Source organism: Cupressus sempervirens, chromosome 1, assembly GCF_028749045.1.
Source record: "Cupressus sempervirens isolate cs-2001-9-10 chromosome 1, ASM2874904v1, whole genome shotgun sequence".
Classification (NCBI taxonomy): domain Eukaryota; kingdom Viridiplantae; phylum Streptophyta; class Pinopsida; order Cupressales; family Cupressaceae; genus Cupressus; species Cupressus sempervirens.
In genome coordinates, this window is record NC_143118.1 from 688,894,966 (window position 1) to 688,916,706 (window position 21,741).

Here is a 21,741-nt window from a genome sequence, read left to right on the forward strand (position 1 = left end):
ACCCTAAAGGAGCCCTTAGGTGAGCCATTAGCTAATACCGAGACTCTAGAATTGAATTATATGTGTAAATCCCCAATTGATACACTTCTTGTAAAAACCAAAGGCTTCCATAATTTAACTCCAATCAACCTTGTCATACACTTTCCTTATGTCCAACTTGATTGGCATCCCTGATTCCTTAGTGGTCTGTAGTGAATGAATAGCCTTCTGAGCTATATTAACTACATAACCATGGACCATCCAAAGCCTATTTTTCTCTCCGAGATAATGTGAGGGATAGTCTTTTTCAACCTATTGGTCATTACCTTGGCCAGGGAGATGGGCAAAAACATTCTACTTTTGTTGCTTTCTCCTTTTTGGGGTCAAGGGAGAAAAATGTATTGTCCACTTCCTATATCAACTACTTATTGTTCCTTGCTGCTTCAACAACTGCAACTAACTCTTCTTTTACTACGCTCCATCATCTTTGAAAGAAACCTACGAGGATGTAGAACACAGTTACAATCCGAAGAGGGGGAGGGGGTGAATTAGGATTGTACAAAATAAAACTTTTGATCCAATTTAATTTGCTGTTTAGTCTATTGTTCTAAGCATCTTATTTTAACATGATACCAAAAACAAAAGTGATGCACCAGAGACCACGCACACAATGTAACGTGGAAATCCAATGTGGGAAAAACCACCAACACAAAGATTGCTGGAGCTACTGTCCTAATCCAGTCTCACCAATTTTTCTTCAATTACAACTTTAAGGGCGTCAACCGTTAGGAGCATCAATCCCTCCACTGAGAGCTACAACTCTCTCAAAGCTGAGCACCCATTCAATCTATATGAGTATCAACTCATTTACAGCACAGCTGATGTAGGACTCAAACTACAATTCAGTTTGCTTTAAAACATTCTGATAGTACTATATAATAAGACTGAATTGAATTTCTTAAAATTTGGCACAAATCTGATATCCAAAGTAACAAGAATCGGAATCGGATCGAAATCGGCAAGGCCGAATCAAATCGTGAATCGGCCATGAATCGGAAAATTTAAAAAACCCTTGAAATTTAGTGAGTAACTTATTTCATAAACCCTTTATCGCTGATTCGATTCACCGATTCACAAAAAATCGTTTGGCTTGAATCAAATCGCCAAATCGCGTGAATCGCATGAATCGCCGTGATTCTTGGAACTATGCTGATATCACTGTATAAGAAAACTGAATTGAAATTCTGAAAATTTGGCATAAGTCTGATATCACTGTGCTTAATATCAAATATCTCTTTTAACAAATCAAACTGTAAGTAGACTTCTGATAATTATCAAACCTGAGGTAACCCTTTTCAAACATTCTCTCCAGTATCTCAACATAAAGCTTTCAAATCCTGATACTTATCAAATTTCAAAACTCAATCAAAACAATTATACCTGCTCTTTATACTGTCACAAATCCTTTTCTGAATGCTCTGTTGCTTCCTGCCACAGATGTATCTTTTTCTCTGAATGTTTCTGTGAATCTATATCACAGAATTGTAAAATCTCAAAATTTGTTTATTTCAGTATGCTCTTCCTATCATAACATACGCTCCACCTTGACACTTATAATACTTTGACTGCTTATATAATTGACTCCTTCACATCCTTTGCCATATGATAGGAATAAGTATTTATAAACAAATGTGCAGATTAAAACCTTCAAACTGTTATAACTGATTCTAGTTGAGGCTTGATAAACTCATAATTAGAAGTATGAATCGACACCTTCAGGATAACTTCCACCTTTTCAATAATAATTAGTTTTGCTCTTATTTCCTCCTGATAAGACAAATTAATTCTTTTAGTCCCACTGTCGTTTTTCCAAACAAATTCATACTATTTGTGTTTTAAACAATACTTTATCATATCGCTGAATATGACTACATTTTATTTTTTTCAGGTTGGCTATCACACAGGCAGCACCTGACACTTAATGCTGTTGTTTTTCTTTTTATATAAGACAAATGCTTCAATACAAATTCTGTTACTACCTGAGAAAATATAATACATATAAAAACCTTGCCGTATGTTTTCAAAGTCAGTCAAATATCATGCAGAGTATGACGCCAATGTCTGCTGCGGGATTCATGTAAACATTTTAAACTCCCCACTATGCTGTGGGAACACGTTGTTAGGATTAACCATGGACATAAATAACAATTACATGCAAATATAACCAATATCTGAAAATAATAAATCGCACAGAAGAGAACACAAGACACAGATATATTTAACGTGGTTCACTCAATCCCTGGTCTACGTCCACCGACAACAAGTCCAATATTATTATTATCCAGTGATTGCAATCTGCAATCCCTTATAGTTCAATACTGCTGCAAGAAGCTACAATATCATCATACATTATGAAATCCTTAACCCTAAGCCATTTTATACAAGCTTTTGCCACGTACAAAATTAGGGGTAGAAAAAGTAACAGCTGATGCCTTTTATAATAGTCAATTCATTTTTGGCTTCGAGGGCACTCCCCCCCAAAACCTCAGCAGGGCATTGCCCCTTGTCCCCACTCTGTACTGTGACAGAGAGCCTAGGGTGCTGCTCCGGGACCCTGTCTTGGAGGCATTGCCCCCAAACCCTTGTCGTAATAATCTGGGGGGGAACCACACCAAATAAAAAGAGAAATTAACCCCCGAGTCTAATTAGGCTCCACATCACAACACACATATGGATCCATACATTCAGACCATGTCATCCTGGTCGGCATCATGTAAACATTTCAAAACTCATCACTATGCTTTTTGAACATACTTAGACCATGTCTTCTTGGGAAGTATTATTTGAACATAGATCTCGATATAGAGTTTTCTACAAACATTTGCTTATTCATAATTTTGTTTTGTGTTTTCAGAGTGAGTGTTCTATGGACTGCAAATGTTAATTCCCTCTTTTAAAGTCAATCAATGTAATAGTCTGATTACAGTATTAGTAACACTATTTTTTCAAGTAATTTAATTCAACTCTTTTCAGTAAAATATGATAGATTGATTCAATATTGTTAAAAAGATAACCTTTGATATCAATGACACCTAACATAGGAATCCATTAGGCCCATGAGCCTTACCTGGATGTAGCCGATTAAGAGCCATTTCAACTTTTGGTAGTGAGAAATTTGCATCTAGCACCTTGTTCTATTTTTCATTGACCACATTTGGCATATGCTACAATACAATATGTTTTGTAGATAGATCAGAGCCTCCCTATTATTTAATAGTTTTGAGAAAAAAAATTCGCAATCCTTTCCTTAATTTGCTTAGGCTCCATCTCCATTTTTTGATTTGGAAGCATGGTTTAAGTTTCTTATCTATCTTTTTTTGTTGTGGAAATATTTTGCATTTCTACCCTTGCCCTAATCCATGTCTTCTTGTATTTCTACCTTCAAAACATTTCCTCCTTGGACAACACTTTATAATCCTTCGTGATTTCTTTCTCTTTTAGGATTCTCTGTTTTCATACCATTTCTTATAACTTCCTCATTTAGTATTACAATGTAATTGGTAAAATACTTGCTTGTTATTAACAGAGACCAAGAGGTCTATATATACAAAAGAATGAAATGATGTTTCCTTAGGAAACAATCATAAAGAATAGAAACATTCTATTCTAGCTAATAGAAGGCTAACAGATGACTACAAACTAACTAATATTAGAAACATTCTAATATTTACAATAGATTACAAATAGATAACCATTAACTAATAATAAAAGCTTATCTATTATCGTAGTACGCTCCCTTAATGTTTAAGCTATCCACAACACCAAGCTGTCCTTTGAATTTAACAAATTTATCAGGACCAAGAGGCTTGGTGAGAATGTCTAGAGACTGAATCTCTAGCAAATTGAAGACAAGTTCTTCCCAAGCAAGCTAAGAGAGATAATGCACATTTAAGTGCCCATACCGCTGATGCCAAAGTATGCTAACAGAAGACCGCTGAGCAGCCATAGCTAAGTCCCGAGAATCACCATAATTAGTAAGTCGGAAAAGACCATGATCCTCAAGACCCACTGCAACAATAGATTGAATCACCCTATTAGTGATGCTACTTTGATGTTAACTGAAGGTGACATCCAACTATGGAGAATGTCACAACAATTGACTAAGAGTAGATTTAGTTTCATCCGTAGAACATACTACACATCGAGGAAAATCAGATTCCTTCCAACAAATTGAATCTGAATGTTGCCTTTGCCGACAATGGTGTACTCTTCTCCGCCCCTAAAAATAACATAATCTGGATAAGCTTGGTAGCTAGTGAACTAGTCTCTACGGCGGGTGAAATGATGAGAGGTATTTGAATCAATGTACTAGGCATATGACCTCACATGATCTGCTGGTCTTTTAGCCATGAAGGTGTAAAAGGTAGATTCCGTCTTGTTGAGGTTTCCGGATCTGTTGCAAATGTAATGGCATTGCCTGTTGAGGTATATGTTTTCCATATGCAACATCCTCTCATTTATATTGAGCATAGGTTATTGAATAGACATATCTATTCAATAATCAAATAATTAATTTATATAAACTTAATTATTTTTATCTTTATATATATATATATATATATATATATATATATATATTTCTCACATATAATAAGTTTATATCTCACATAGAATTATATCTCATATATAATTACATGTATATCCAAAGAGTTATTCGACATAAGCTACCAAATATTAACACTCCCTCTTAGCAAGGGAGGACAAACACAAGACAAATATTACACCATTGGTAATATTAAGGATATCTCAGAAGTTTTTCACCATTTAATATAGCATATGATATCAAGAATATTGATCTTCAAAATATCAACATATGATATTCATCAATTTCTCAAACTAGGGTATGATATCACATTTGATATCAACAGTCTTATCTCCTAGAATATTGACATTTGATATTCATCAAGTACACTAAAAAACAAGGTTTGATAGCACATTTGATATCAAGAGTATTGGCCTCCTAGAATATTAATGATATTCACCACTTACTCAAAACGTTTTGATATCACATTTGATATCAAGAGTATTGGCCTCCTAGAATATCAATGATATTCACCACTTACTCAAAACACTTAGATATCACATTTGATATCAAGAGTATTGGGCTCCCAGAATATCAGTGATATTCACCAAGTACTCTAAGAGTAATGGCCTCCTAGAATGTTGAGATACAAGACATTCACTCAATTTATTAAATCTCATAATACAAGTTGATTGTAAGATCGTCACCTTACAACAACTTCTCTCAAATACAAGTGACATCATTTGGAAGTCGTCACCTCCTCATGATGTACATAGGGTGTAGGCCCATTAAAATCACACATGGTCATGATGTATATTCATGAAAAAAAAACTTCTCGACTGCTACAATTTATTGATCACCGAATAATCCATCAAAATACCAAATACTCCATCAAAACATGGTTTACTCCCTCTTAATCAATAATACTGAGTTCACTAAACAACATACTAAGTCTTCTCCCTCTCTTTCAAGGTTGCCTCTAATGAAACTCCAAGCTCCCTCTAAATCTCAATCTCCCTCTTTTTGCTGCAAGAACATTCTCAGAGGAAAAGATCAAGGCGCATAGCTCTTATAAAAATAAAAGATAGAGAGAGAGCGAGAGAGAGTACAATAATAAATACTAGTCTGACATTTTATTTAATCTTTCATTCCATTAGACTTTATTGTAGTAAAAAATAATTATTTATTATATAAAATATTTCATTAAAAAAAGAGTATATATCTGTATTAGTTAGATAGGGATTTTAGTCTCTCGTATGAACTCCATCAAAATTTAAATCCGTCTCCTTTATAAGACTTACATGGCTTTCATTAGATTCTCTAGGAATATAACACCAAAGATTATATCAATGAAAGTATATCTTAAAAGACCATATAGATTATAATATTTCTAATATGTATCTTTATACTTATACATAAGTAAAGAATACATATATTCATACATACGTCATGAATGTAAGAATTATTATTAATATTTCTTACATAAAATAATTATAAAGGAATATTAATAATACAATTTACTTTTACAAAGGGTCCTCGATCCTTGTTAGAAGTCGTACCTTATGTAGTCTTGTCACTTCTATCAACCTTTCCAATATATACAATCCTTTTACTCGCTCTCACGTCGGCTAATGTGGATAATATTATTGAGGGTAGTTTTATGCCAACTTCATGTATGCTTCCCAATGAATGAATAATGATCAATGATGAGCAGTCTTCATATTTCACAATTTATTTTCCTTTGGGTCTTTCACTCGATGCCATGTCTGTCATTAGTATTCGCATTTCACAATCTATTTATCCTTGGTGCAGTCTTCGCTTTTCACAATCTATTTTCATGAATTGCTTTATGTGCTTTATTACTATTAGATGTTTTGCATCTTGCTCGGCAAAATTTGTTGGTCGTTTGACACATATGTTCTTCTCCAATATTATAGGTTCAACCTGTATTAAGTTTCGCTCAAGCAGGAGACACGGAGAAGACACTCTAGGGAAGATGATCGACTTTCCCAAATATGGTGCGATTAGGCTTCATCGGCAATAAATGTGGACCTCAAAGCTCTGTCTGCTCTTTTTCATTTAGTACTTCTGCATATGCCTGTAATCTCAAGCTCATTTCAGTTTCAGAAAAACAATCGACCTTGACTCTTCAGACATCCTTTCATTTTAATTTTCAATCGCTTCTATCATTTATTTTCTTACATTCACAGTTTGGCAAGCTGATACCATGTTATTTTTCTTGGATACTTATCTGTCCATATCCCTTCATTGTTTAGTGCTCATTGGAACTTCCTTTCTTGCAATGATTCTCTGTGATATTTGCATGGTTTGTCATTAAAAATATTGTGTCTCCTATGAACTCCTCTATTGGAATATATATCCTTTAATTATCATTGATATTATTTATTCATTGCTCTTATCACACACCAACTTCTCTTCTATTATTCGCAGAAGTTTGAATCTGCTCTGATACCATGTTGAGGTTTTCGGATTTGCTGCAAATGTAATGGCATTGCCTGTTAAGGTATATGTTTTCCATATGCAACATCCTCTCATTTATATTGAGCATAGGTTATTGAATAGACATGTCTATTCAATAATCAAATAAATAATTTATATAAACTTAATTATTTTTCTCTTTAAAAATAAATAAATAAAAATATATGTATATATATAAACATATCTCTCACATATAATAAGTTTATATCTCACATAGAATTATATCTCATATATAATTACATGAATATCCAAAGAGTTATTCGATAGAAGCTACCAAACATTAACACATCTGCTTAGTGTGCTCTGCATTCTTCTCTTTGGGTTGCGAACTTGATTGCTTAGATTGGGCAGCTAAGCATTTTCGACATTCAACCTTCATGTGACATAACATGTGGCAATAGTTGCATTGAATTGTTCTTCTTCCAGAAGCCTTATGAATCTGGAGCAGAGGATTTTTGATGAGAAGACTGCTGAAAATTGCCTTTATCCTTATGAAGGATTTAGCAGTTGTTGAGTTTTCGAGGTAGGATTGCTGCAAGTGTACTAAGCACTGTCATATGTATTTGGTATATAGATAGATAGATAGATAGATTTCTCTCATATGTTTATATCTCAATTATATCTCATATAATTATAAATATGTTTATTTGATAGAAGTTATCAAACATCAACATTCCCTCATAGCTAGGGAGGATAAATATTTGTATTGCCTCAAAGTAATATCAATTTAACAAGATTAAGGATATCTTTGATCAGATTATATCCATGATTTTGATATCATATTTGATATCAAGAGTATTGGTCTCCCAGAATATCAACATATGATATTCACCAAATACGCAATAAGGTTTGATATCTCATCTGATATCATGAGTATTGGTCTTCCAAAATACATGATATTCATCAATTACTAAAAGATGTTTGATATCATATAGATATCATGAGTATTGGCTTCCTAAAATATCAATGATATTCACCAATTACTCTTCGAGTAATGGCCTTTCAAAATGCACGATATTCATCAAATACTGTGAGTGTTGGCCTTCTAGAACATCAAGACGCATAATATTCACCAAGTACTCTATGACTAATGGCCTCCCAGAACATCCAGACGCGTGATATTCACCAACTACTCTGTGCAGTGGTCTTCTAGAATATCAATAACACTCACCATGTACTCAAAAATGTTTATATGGTATGCACACATTTTCATAATGCTTACCATATAATCATCCACTATGCAAAGTATAATCTATCATGATCTGTAGAGACATCGTAAGATATCCATGATAACAAATTCAGTTATTGTAAGATCATCATTTTTCAATGACTTATGCAATTTCGAGCGAGGATCATTTGGAAGTCCTCACTTCCTCATGATGTACACAGTGGGTAGGCCCATCACAGTCACAAGATATGTTCATGAATTACAATCAACTTGATTGCTACAATTTATTGATCACCGAAGAATCTACGTCAACATGGTTTAATCCCTCTGAATCAATATGATTTAAGATCAAATGTTGACTGAATCATATCCTCTATCTACTCCTCTTTCAAGATTGCTTTTTATTGAAATGTTAAGCTCCCTCTGAATCTCAATCTTCTGAGCTCCTTTACCTTAGAGTCAGACTCCTTTTTCCTGCAAGAACAATCTCGGAGGAAAAGATCAAGGCAAATAGCTCTTATAACATATATTGAAAAAAAAAACAAATAAGAGAGTGAGACTACAATAATACTCAAGGATAATAAATTGTTTTGCATAATTTAAATAAAGATCATTTCAATAAAATATAGATAAATATCTAATATAAATATATGATTTGAATATATATGCATATATTCAATCCTCAATATACATATTTTTATCTATATTTCAAACATATTATTTGATGATAATATCAAATGAATTGAAATCGCACATATCGTTGTATTTAAATAACACATTAAACATCATACGTACCTTTCAAGAATCAGGCACCACTTCATAATGTGGTTTGCAAAGTCACCTCCACCACTTCTTAACACTGAAATGGAGCAATAGGGATTGGAAAATGAGAGGTCTATGGTTAATCCATCTTCTTTAGCAGTGGTAACTGATTGTTCATATTTGGTGCCTTCCTTCACATCGTTCATAATTGTCATAATAACCCCCTTTGTACTTCTGTTGAATGTATGCCCTTAGGTTACACATTCAATTTTTGTTGACCTTAGTCAACCACCTCAGTACATATTTGTTTGCTACTTCACCTCACATTTTGTGATGTTGTAATTGTTTTCATACTGATGTAAAACAACCTTAGAGCAGTGACCATATATAACCCTTTTCATGAAACATAACTAGTATCATTTGTATTATGTAATAATTTATAAATATTGACTGTCTTCTATAGCGGACTATAGTGAACAGTAAGGAGTACATTGATGGAATTGTTATTATGAAGTAATTGGAAAATATTTGCTTGATAGTAATTGAGACCGAGAGGTCAATTTATACAAGAGAGTGAATGATGTTTCCTTAAGAAACAATTGTAAAGAATAGAAACATTCTATTCTAGAAATAGAAAACTAAATATTAGAAACATTCTAATATTTATAGAAGATTACAATATAGAAGATTATAGTAGATAACCATTAGATCCTAAATAGAGATACTAGAAACTATCTATTATCGTAATAATTATTATACACGAGACTACTTATAGCGGATAATAATAAACCAACACTAGTCTCACAAATAACAACCAATGATAATTGATTTTGTTAATAATTAATTTGAATGTATTGTCAGTAATATGGAAAGTATGGTCATGACTCTTACAATGTATAAGCATGGGCTAGATAATGTACTATGAAAAAACAAGAATTTGAAAATGGATTACAAAAGAAAAGATAAACGCTTGGCACCCTTTGATATATCACAGTCAATATTAGGTACTTGTCATTCATAGTAATGGAGACATTGAGACTCATAACAGTCAATCAGGCTACAAATATATATTTAGCGAGAATACTGTACGTTATTCGGGCATTTGATGTGGGTGTGGGTCAATGTGAAGTTTCAGGAATTTGTTCTCTTAGACCCATATCTCATTTGTATCGATGCTTCTATTGAGAGGCTTGTCGTAGGGACTTTTGTCAAATCAAAATCTTAGTGCCATTGCCTTGCAAGATTATATATTAATCTTCGTAACTAGTTGTGTTATTTCATCTATATCAGATCGTAGATTATATAAATAAAATCAAGTTTTTATTGCATCCATCTATACTTTCCTCATTACACCCGCATAGCAAATTTTCTGCAATTTCTATCCTTATAGTGTTTAGGTCTTTAAGAGTTCTCTTTAAGCGGTAAAGCTTTCTTCAAGGAAACCTCGCTCTAATACCATGTTGAGTTTTCGAGGTAGGATCATTGCAAGTGTACGAAGCACTACCAGATTTATTTGGTATACATACATACATATATATACATATTTCTCTCATATGTTCATATCTCAATTATATCTCATAAAATTATAAATATGTTTATTGGACAGAAGCTATCAAACATTAGCAACAAAAAAGACTTGCTCTGAGGAGGTGGAGCTGGAACTGTTATCGAGTTGTTGTTTCCACTGATCTTGCTAAAGCAGGGGTGTGCAGAGATTTGTGAATTTCAGATCAACACCAAAAAAATTGATGTTGAGAGTCTCTATTGAGATTTAGAGATCGCTGAAAATGTAATGATATTGCCATCAAGGTATGTTTTTTCCAAAGGCAACTTTCTTTCTTATATCTATAACGAGTATAAGTCACGAAGAGACATGTCCCTTCAAGGGACATGTCTATTCATTAATTAGACAATGCATAACAATATCTCATATTTTAATATCATATAGAATTATATATATTTTATTTAATCTGACTAAAGCTATACATCAACACTCCCTCTTAGCTAGGGAGGATAAACACATGTATTACCTCAATGTAATATCAAGTTAGCAAGATTAAGGATATCTATAATAAAAAATATATCCATCATTTTTATATCACATTTGATATCAAGAGTATTTGTCTCCCATAATATTAACATATGATATTCACCAAATACTCAATAAGGTTTGATATCACATATGATAATATGAGTATTGGTCTCCCATAATACATGATATTCACCAATTACTCAAAAATGTTTGATATCGCATTTGATATCAAGAGTATTGGTCTCCCAGAATATCAATGATATTCATCAAGTACTCTTTGATGACCTCCTATAATGTTGAGATGCAAGACATTTACCATATACTCAATTTGTTTGACCTCATTATACAAGTTATTGTAAGATTGTCACCTTATAGTAACTTCTACAAATACAAGCGACATCATTTGGAAGTCCTCACTTCCTCATGATGTACACAGGGGGTAGGCCCATTGATACTCATAGTCACACACATCACACCAAAGTTTACATGAAGTCAAAACTCCCTTTCGTTATGATATGATCAAAATCTTCAAGGATCAACTAAAACTTATCCTCTGTCCACTCCTTCAGATGAATGTGTTAGACTCTCTTTGAACATCACTTTTCTGATCCCCTTATCCAATGTTGCCTTTGATGAAGTGTCAAACTCCCTCTTTTTCTAGCAAAAACATTCTCAGAGGAAAAGATCAAGGCAAATAATTCTTATAGTACATATAAAAATACAAATAAGAGAGATTAATTATGCTTTAATAAACATATACGAATAATAATAATCGAATCAATTCCTTAATATAGAAAGTAGCTATAGTTCTGAGATTAAATCATTTCGATATTAATAATTATTTGTTTAACTGATCTATTTAATGAGATTAATAATATTCCTATATATATTAGGTTATTAAATATATTTACATATTTGTCATATACATAATGACATTTTATTTGTACAAGGTAAGGTGTATATGTATATATAATTGCATGTACATTATATACAATTATAGTATACTATTAACATTAGAAAGAACAACCAGTAATCACATTAGATGGACATCATATTATCACTATATAGTTGGATTGAATTCTATTCTTATAATTATATTTTGTAACAACATTACAAATAATTGTTACCAACTCCATAATTAAAATATCAACTATATTGTACAACTAAGAGTTGTCAGTTTTCATAATTATATATCCCTTCCTTACATATATTTGTCCCTATTGTCATTTCTAATTACATCTTATAACGACATATATTATATTACTAATATGTAGATCATCATACCTCTTTCCGTTGACAGTGGGACCCTTGCATGTATGACTTGTACTTATCCTATGGAGTTGGCACATCTCATGTACATAATCCTTCCACGATTCCCCTTTGCCATAGTAAATTTGACGAACGAGTTCGCTTAATACATCTTCTTGTCACCCTTCAATATATCAGTAAGTATAAACAAGTGCCGATGACTTGTTTTGTTGACTTGTGTAGTTTTGGAATGTTGTTATCCAAATCACTTACAAGAAGTATTTCAGTGGCGACAAGTGGTTTTTACTTTCACGTCACTGTCTAGGCAAAATATGCCCCATTTGCATGTGCTTTTCCCGCTAGCATGTGATTATCTCGGTTTAATTATTGATCAGTTTACAAACGTTATTCCTTTCTTGGTCAAATGAGGATGATTCATCCTTTTTGAAGTCTCCTTTTAATAGTTTTCTTTTTGGTATAACATTAGTCTTCCATGAAACTTCTTTGTGTTTGTTAAAAGCTATTTTTATGTCGAAATGTATTTTGACAAGGGCTCCACATCAGTAACTATACAAGCAGCCCTAATATATTTTCTATTTCCCAGGCTGTGATACTGTCTTTTCTTTAGATGCGAGACCCAGTCACGATGAGCGTCGAGTGGGACCGGTAAAGTCTGGGATGATAGAGAATGAGTTAGCTGTTTGTGGAATTGTGTGTGCTGTAGATTGGGCAATGATAGCAGGCCAATCCAAAGACCTCATGGTTTTAGGGGGATTGCATGTGCAAAGAGCTTAAATAAGTTGAACCTCCATTATTTCTAACTTTTCGTAACCAAGCCATGCAAAGGAAACATTGACCCGGTAGTAGGCATGGTCAACCAGTAACCAATGACATTGAAACTCCTATTTCAAATGTCCAGTGTAAATATTAGATGCACAGACCCTCAATTACCTTTCTTTTGCTACTTGTCACTTCAGATGTTTAATAGAGTTCCATTTTTGAACTCTCTGTCCAACCCGATATCACTTTAGTAGCACAATCTCTTCTTTTCTCCTCGGGCAATGTTGACTATACATTATTTACAAACTTCAATATAAAATATGAAGAAGCCAAATGTACAAACTTAAATTTTATCCGCTTGCTTCAATTAACTTTTTAAATCCCTCTTACTTGTTCCTTCAAAATACATTTACAGTCTGGATCAGATACCATGTTGACATTTAGAGATCGCTGCAAATGTAATGATATTGCCATCAAGGTATATATTTTCTGAAGGCAACTTTATCTCTTATATCTATAATGAGTATAAGTCACGAAGAGACATGTCCCTTTAAGGGACATGTCAATACATTAATTAGACAATGAATAACAATAACTTGCATCTCATATTTAATATCATATATAATTATATATATTTTATTTTATCCGACTAAAGCTATACAACATCAACAACCATGATAAAATGCTCATAGGATTTGGGTAAACTCTTGAGAGTGATGACCACAATGCCCTCTTTCTCCATCTTGCAATCAATGGCAAGCAACTAATCACGGATTTTTTGAATCCTATTCAGGTGAGCCTGGAGCGATGTTCGCTCATCCATGATAATAGAAAACATAGTGTTCTTCAAAATGAAAGCTCTGCTTTTTGTCAAAATTGTCATGAATATTCTTGAGATGTGCGCATATCTCGACAGCTGTCTTGGTGGATGGAATCTGAGAGAGTTGATCATAAGCTATGGATAATTTGAGAAGCATCACCGCCTCTCGATTATTCAGATCCCATGTATCCTGCTTAGTACCAGGGGCAGTCGGACGCTGTGTAACACCCAAAACAATCTGATCAGTATTTTGATATTCAAAAATAGCTATTATCCACTGCTTCCAAGTGCCATAATTTCGACCATTGAATTTTGAATTGCTCTCAAGTAAAATATTAGTCAAAGAGGCCAAGCACATTTTTCAATGAAAAAGCATGAAATTCTGTAAGGCACATACTTTAAGGCAAAAAAGGAAAGACCCAAAATATTTGAAGGGGTACCTAGAAGAGAGCTCAAAAAACCCAAAAAGAATATGTCAGTTTCTGGATACATTGGCTCAAAAATCAAGGCACCCAAAAAAATAGACAACCCAATTGAGATCTTGAAAAACCCACCAAGAATCTGTAATTTTAAAAAATCCAATATAGAAAATTAGGGTTTCCAACAACAAAGGCCCTGCTGCAAAAAAAAAACAAAGAAAAAAAAAGAAAAAAAAAGACCACAAGAAATGGCGGAAATGTGCAGAAAAACAGAAGGTAGTTGTAGAAAAATGGCTGTAAGAAGCAGATATTAGAGAAAATAATTTCAAAAAGTATTATATTGATAATTTTGAACAAGAAATTATAATATTTTTCAAAAAAATTCAAAGAATTGGCTCTGATACCATATTACGATGTAATTGGTAAAATACTTGCTTGTTATTAACAAGGACTAAGAGGTCTATAGATAGAAAATAATGAAACCATGTTTCCTTAGGAAACAAATGTAAAGAATAGAAACATTCTATTCTAGCTAAAAGAAAGCAAAAGGAGTCTAACAGATAACTACAGACTAACTAATATTAGAAACATTCTAATATTTATAATAGATTACAAATAGATAACCATTAACTAATAAGAGAATCTTATCTATTATCGTAATATTTAGCACTTGCAAATCTTCTTCAGTCTGATTTTTAATAACAAACATGTTCTTAGAGTGTTCCTTGTTCCATTCTATTAACATTTTCTTCTCGTGTTTGAGTTTGGACATAAAGCATAATAGTTTTGAGCCTCCTATCAGTTCTACAAAATTTTCATCTTTGAACTACATATTTTCAGACATAAAGGGATATCGTAATGGCTTTGTTTTGCCAGTTATATTGAGTTTGATAGGATAATGATTGAAGTCAGATTAGGTTCAAATAGCCCCTTCTAGGGAATGGGAAAAAATAGACAGATTCCCAAAGAAAAATCTATCAAAGTTTTTTTCTATATTGCTAAAACCTTATCTCTTGCTATTTTTAGATGAAAGTTCCATTTCCTATTTCATCTAGAGTAGATAATCCCTTGAGACCCAATCCTCGAAGTTTTATTTGTATTTGGCCTGGTCTTCCAATACCACTTGTTTTGTCTTGTCTATTGAAATAGCATTGAAGTCGACCCCAAAGATTTTATGTGTATCGCTGCATGATTTTTCATGAAATTATCTAATTTTTCCTATAACTCTCTTTGATTGACACATGAACCATTCCCGTAGATGTTTATCAGAGTGATCTGTAGATCAAAGACCATCCTTAGTAGCTTTCCCCCAATCCAATTTCTTCCAACACCTATTTACTCAAAAGTGATTGATATGGAATGTCAACAAAAAGAGAGCTCTCTTGGGGCATCATCTTCTTGAACAACCTCTACATTTTGATGTTTGAAACCCTTGAAACATGCTTCATTTTTTACTAATTTCGTTTCTTGAATAAGGACAACCTCCACCTTGGTCAAGGCAATCCTGCACTTGACCAGACATATCAATGGAATCAGATGAGAAATATAGATAAGAAAATAGATTTCAAAAGGAATAGACAATTACAAACAGAAATCTATTGACAATGATGTTGATACAACATCCATGGCTGTTGAATGAAATATACAGAACATGCATAAATTTTCTTCCAAAATCTGTTTAAAATGATGGAAATCTTCTCAATGATGAGCCCTGAGTGGGCCCACCTCTCAAGTAGTGTTGGGTTTCCGTCCAACTATGAATATGCATGGTTCCTGTCCTCAGATATGGCTGCTACTGTCAAACCAGCAACAATGGAGATATTATCAGATCAACATATAATAATAGAATGTGACTCAAAACCCCAATCGAAGCTTTTATAAAAATTTCCAACCAAAAAGCTATCAATTTTCTTCTTCTAATTCTTTTAGTTAGCAAAATTAGGCAAATAATAATATTTACCTCACATTTAATAATTCACCCCCATGGCCTAGGAAAGACCTAAGTTGGCCCCTTTTTAACAATTGCCAATGAATAATTAAATCATATCAGCAATAACGATAGATTATTTCTCCTTTTATTTAATTAAACTTATTAAACACTTAACCCCTTTTATTAATATTAGCTTAATGCTTTATCCTATGGAGAGAATATGTAATAGGATGGTGGCTAGCATTAGTGTTTATTTATTTATTGATGTGCTAGGCAAAAATGGGGACATTAATACAGCATTGGACTTTGATGAACTTCTATCCTTACCAATGAATTCTCTCAATATGATAGCTAGAATTAAAAAAAAAATACTAACCAAAGATTAAAATAGAGATGGTTGTATCAATGATTAATTTGCTCTTGAAGAAAATGTGACACATGGAAATAACAACACTTAGAAGAAGAATGGCTGAAGATGATTAACTTTTCACTGAACATTCAAAGCTGCTTCATGGATTTGAACATTGATGTCACACAAAATTAACGTGGATCTTATAATTACTTTGGTTTTTACTTGAATGATTGCGACACATGGGATTGGGCTTGAATGGAAATCTTGGCAGCATAAGTAAGCTTGATAAACCTCATATTCTTTACACTCAAACTTAAACAATCTAATCTAACTTTGAATTTGAATGACATTTGTTGCAGAAAAAGTTTGGTAGTAACTCTTATTATATTGTATGTGTAAAATGATTTCTTCGAAAACAACACTATACTCATTTTTTGAAAATACTATAAAAGATTCTTTCAATTTCTACCTCTCACCTTGATCATCCATGTCAAGGGCTTTGATCTCCTGAAATTGTCTTTAATTGATCCTAAATCTTGGCTTGGGATCAAGGGCTTAGACTCATCTCATTTTCTTTTATTTCACGTTATTCTCCTTCCAATCTTCTCTTGAGTCCATATGCTAACTTGGATGCCACATTTTCTCTTTTTTCTATCTTCATTTTGACAAGAAAAACATAAGTTTTATGTGTTTAGAAGAACTGTGACACTCATTAATTTTTATTGTTCACATCATGGATTTGCTTATGTGGATGCCAATAACAAACAAGGCATAGGTGCTCGTAGTGTTTTTTGACGAGTCTTTAAAGGACTTCACAGAAATTTCTAATCTTTTAGTAATATTGCTCCTTTTTTCTGTTGTCAAATGCTACACCATTAAACCTCAAACTTCACGTTTTCCATTATTTTCTTGCCCTCCTATAACTAATTTAAGTTTGGTAAAGCTTGAATGTATACAATTGACATTCTGTTATTGCCATCTATTACTTCTCATAAAAAATAGAAAAAAACCGAAAAAAATTGTGATATTTGTGCTTATTTGTGCCTGTCTCGAGTATTGGTTCCTCCAAAATGACTACTTTATGTTTGGAAGCTGATCCTTATAAATGATTTTGTCTTGATGTGTTGGAGATTTTTCTTATCTTGAATCCTTTGTACCTGCATTTGGCATTTGTCATCACGGTCTTTCATTGAAGTTGACCTTTTCTTTTCTTTGTTGGTGCTGAATTTGAAGCCTCCTTCAGGATTTTTAGTTTAATAATTCTTCCTACCTGCACTTGGTATTCACCATCATTGTCTTTCGTTGCATATTCACCTTTTCTTATCTTTGTTGGTGCTGAACATGAAACCTTCTTCAGGATTCATAGTTTTGATAATCCTTGTGTGAGCAACTTGCATACATCGTTAGAAGACCAAGATAAACCTTAATCTAAGGACTTAAACTGCTGTGATAGGGAACATAACATAGTTGCCATTGATGAGGAAAGAATGGCCTGACATTTTGCTACAGACATGTCCATATTTGTGGATAGTCCATTGATACTAGTATACTACTTTCTCTGAGTTTAACTATCCTTACTATTCTTTTGGAAACTGATCCTTCCTAAACATTCTCTATATGTAGGAAAGAGACTGATTTTGTTAGCGAAGTGTCTCTTTTAGCTATCCTTTGTTTTCTTTGGGAAGCTGATCCTTCCTAAACATTCTCTATATGCAGGAAAGAGACTGATTTTGCTAGCGAAGTAGCAGCTCAAGTTGGATGATGCCATTACTCCGTTAAATATTTATTCACCATATGGAATTTGCCATACAATGTTTTTGGAAAGATAAAACTCTTGAAGATTTTCCAAAATGAGTCTGTTCGTTGGTGCGTGCGAAGGGATTTTCCAAATCCATTTACAATTTTGTTAGTTATGATTTTAGGATGTTTAATGATTTTGAGAGCATGATGGTAGTTTTGTTTCTTCAATGGTAATCATAAATATTGTTTCCCATTGAACATGGGAGAGGAAATTGTACAAATGGAGGGAAACCTAATAATCCAATTTCTGTTATAAAAAAACAAGCAGTAATGTTCTGCCCCCTGTATGAAAATAATATGTTTGCCTTGTTACACTCTAGTCCTAAATAAATATCGTGTTTCACATGCACATTTGTTTTAACAAATTCTTCACAGCCAACATCCAAACCCAATTATTTTATAAATAAAATAAATAAATTATTAACAATTGGTGTCTAATGTATTTGTGCAAAAAGTTAAGTGCTGTTGTTGTCATTGTAGTAGATCATCCATTTATCATTTAAAGTGTTTTTTTAACTGGAGGGTTTTTAATGTTTAGAGGCTAAAAACGGTCCAAGGGACAGCGAATTTATTTATTTGATGTCAAATTTCTTTAGATACTAAACTTTTTTTATTGGATAGATCTTGTAAAGAAACTTAAAAAATTATCCTTTTATTTGATCCAAATGTTACTGCAAGTTTCATATTAATTTTGTTTTGTTTTATTAAATGTCCCAAATTATTTTATCAACTGTCCCAACTGTACAAAAGATACGTAACATTTTCCATCTAGCTCTTCCAAATATGGTTTTCATGGTGCATAGGATGATGTCTTATATACTTGTTTCTACACCCATGTGGGGCTCCCAGTTCGAAATGCGTTGTAGATAAACTTGGGAATTACACGTAATTGGCAATCCTAGAATAAAATTGAAGTATGGGATCCCTTTACATGTGGGGCTCACAGTTTGAAATGCATTGACGGTTTCATTACAGGTAATTGTTAGTCTTAAAATAAAACTGGAGTACGAGATCCCTCTGTGTATACAAGGAATCTTCACATATATTATTATTTTGTTATTCATATTTTATAGTTTTGGGGTTTGATCTTTTCACAACTAATGTAAGTTTAAAAAGTCCTTCAAAATTTAGTCTTCCACATTGCATGTCATGCTTTACGTATGAATCGTTAAAAAGATTCAATAATATGACAATCCATTCACCTGTCCAACTTTGAACACTAAAAATGTGCTTATTTATTGTCTATGGTCACCCACAAATACAACGAAGTAGTGAGATAAAATCATGTAAACACAAAACCATTGACTCCACATTTACTTTGTGAAGCAAGTATTAAACACTTTTCTCCAATCAATTATTCTGTCTTTCATACGCTTAAATAACTAACTCAATGCTATAATACAGCTACACAAATGATCCCCAAACAATAAGGTGGTGTGACCAACCACATTTCTACATGTACCAACACTAAATAATTATTTAATTAAAACCTTATAATAAATCATTTTCGAGCTAGATGCACAACACCTTATACCAAGTTTATTATTTTGATTATCATACTTTGTTATTTAAGAAAATTATGTATTGATTAATAGTATTTAAGTAATTAATATAATAACACAAAGAAATTGTCCTTTCCCTTGACAAATATCAAAACCAATTATCCATCATAATTCATATTAGACCAAATGTGCAAATTTTATATAATTTAGAAAGTATTCAATATATTTTGTTATTGAATGTCTCCTCTGTTGACACAAACATTTTTAAATATCACATGCTAAGCATACACTATATACATTGTCAAGATATGTATAACCCTTTCAAGCAAAACTATGTAAAGAGAAGGAATTTTAACATGTCCAAATTTATGACATGAACTTTTGGTTAATGACCAATGCAAGGTGGATTTCTAAATAGGAAACTTATAAAGATCAAATAGAGTGTTATGTTATGCCCATGAATGTTTGCCACATTTTGCATCAAGGATCCTGACAATATGATAGAAAAGCTATCCTTGTAGGGAGGCACAACAATTACAATTTTGAGAAGGATGGAAAGAGACACATCCTTATACCACTAAAAGAACCAAATGTTGTTGAACCAAGCTCCAAAGTGATGTTGATGGGAGGTAAGGATTTTTACATCAAATGAAGAAGGAAGAGTTAAACTTTGTTTTGTCAAGAAAGCTCAAAAGTGTGGTCACTAGTACGAATTGATTGATTTGCCTAAAAAAATTCAAGACATGTTGAAAGATATGTAGACATAGTAGTGGATGATCTACCTAATGCTTTGCCTCAATTAAGGAATATTAGCCATCACATTGACTTTATTCATGGGGCTAACCTTCCAAATAAAGCAACTTACCAAATGACACCAAAGGAGAACGAAGAAATCGAGAAACAAGTGCAAGAATTGTTCAGGAAAGGGTTGATAAGGGAAAGTTTAAGTCCTTGTGTCGTTCAATAGTTTTGAGTCCCAAGAAACATGGCAATTGGAGAATGTGCATAGATTCTAGAGGAATAAAAAAAGTTACTATCAGGTATAGATTCCCTTTCCTAAGGATTAATGATTTACTGGATTGTTTAAGTGGGGCTAAATATTTTCGTAAAATGGGCTATAGATTTAATTGACAAATATATAGTTATGTTCCTTTTGCTAACATATAATTGAGTCCATTGTCATAAATCTTATTCCACCATTGTGTGTGTCTATTCCTTAGCATTGATCTAGAAATAAAATAAGTCATAGATATCTATGCATTTGCATAAGCTTTTGCTTGTAACATTGGAGATGCTATGAGCTACAACTGAATTGGCAACAATTGTAGGTGGAATGTTTGTGAATGATTTAATGTGAGATCTCCCCCAAAATGCCACGAGAAGATCAAACAAAACAAAATGCTAGCCTTCAAGAGGATACACGATGTTGCAAGAGCCGAGGAAAGTACATAAAGAAGGAGATCTTCTTTCTCTAATTTAATGACTTACAAGTTGATTCCAAGAAGATATAGACATTTGGCTATGCTACTAATATGCTGATAACCACAATTACGAACTCTACATACATGTGTGTGTGTGTGTGTGTACATATGCCTACACACACATATATTCCTTTTCTACATGGATATTGCCTCAATTTATAGACATCAATAACCTAAATTACACTTTTAAATGATTTAATTAGGATTCCAATATTTAGAAAATAGTTCCAACCTCCAATATTTTTGTTAAAACAAATGTTATATGGAGGATTAACAACATCTTATTTATCAAACAAGACAAACAAAAGAACAATAAAATGCATTTGCATCACTTTGTTGGAGTGCGCACGCGCACACACACACACATGCACATACATACACAAATAT

General features: G+C 32.9%; 1 protein-coding gene across 1 annotated transcript in view; it reads left to right on the plus strand.

Moving 5' to 3' along the window:
• Positions 1 to 18,720, plus strand: part of LOC149579810 (translation elongation factor Ts (EF-Ts)) — a 120,385-nt gene extending 101,665 nt beyond the window's left edge. Inside the window, exon 8 of the mRNA XM_089786985.1 lies at positions 18,288 to 18,720. Within this exon, the coding sequence (XP_089643111.1) occupies positions 18,288 to 18,333 (46 nt within the window). The 3' untranslated portion in view covers positions 18,334 to 18,720. The remainder of the gene's footprint in view (positions 1 to 18,287) is intronic.
• Positions 18,721 to 21,741: the final 3,021 nt, after the last annotated feature.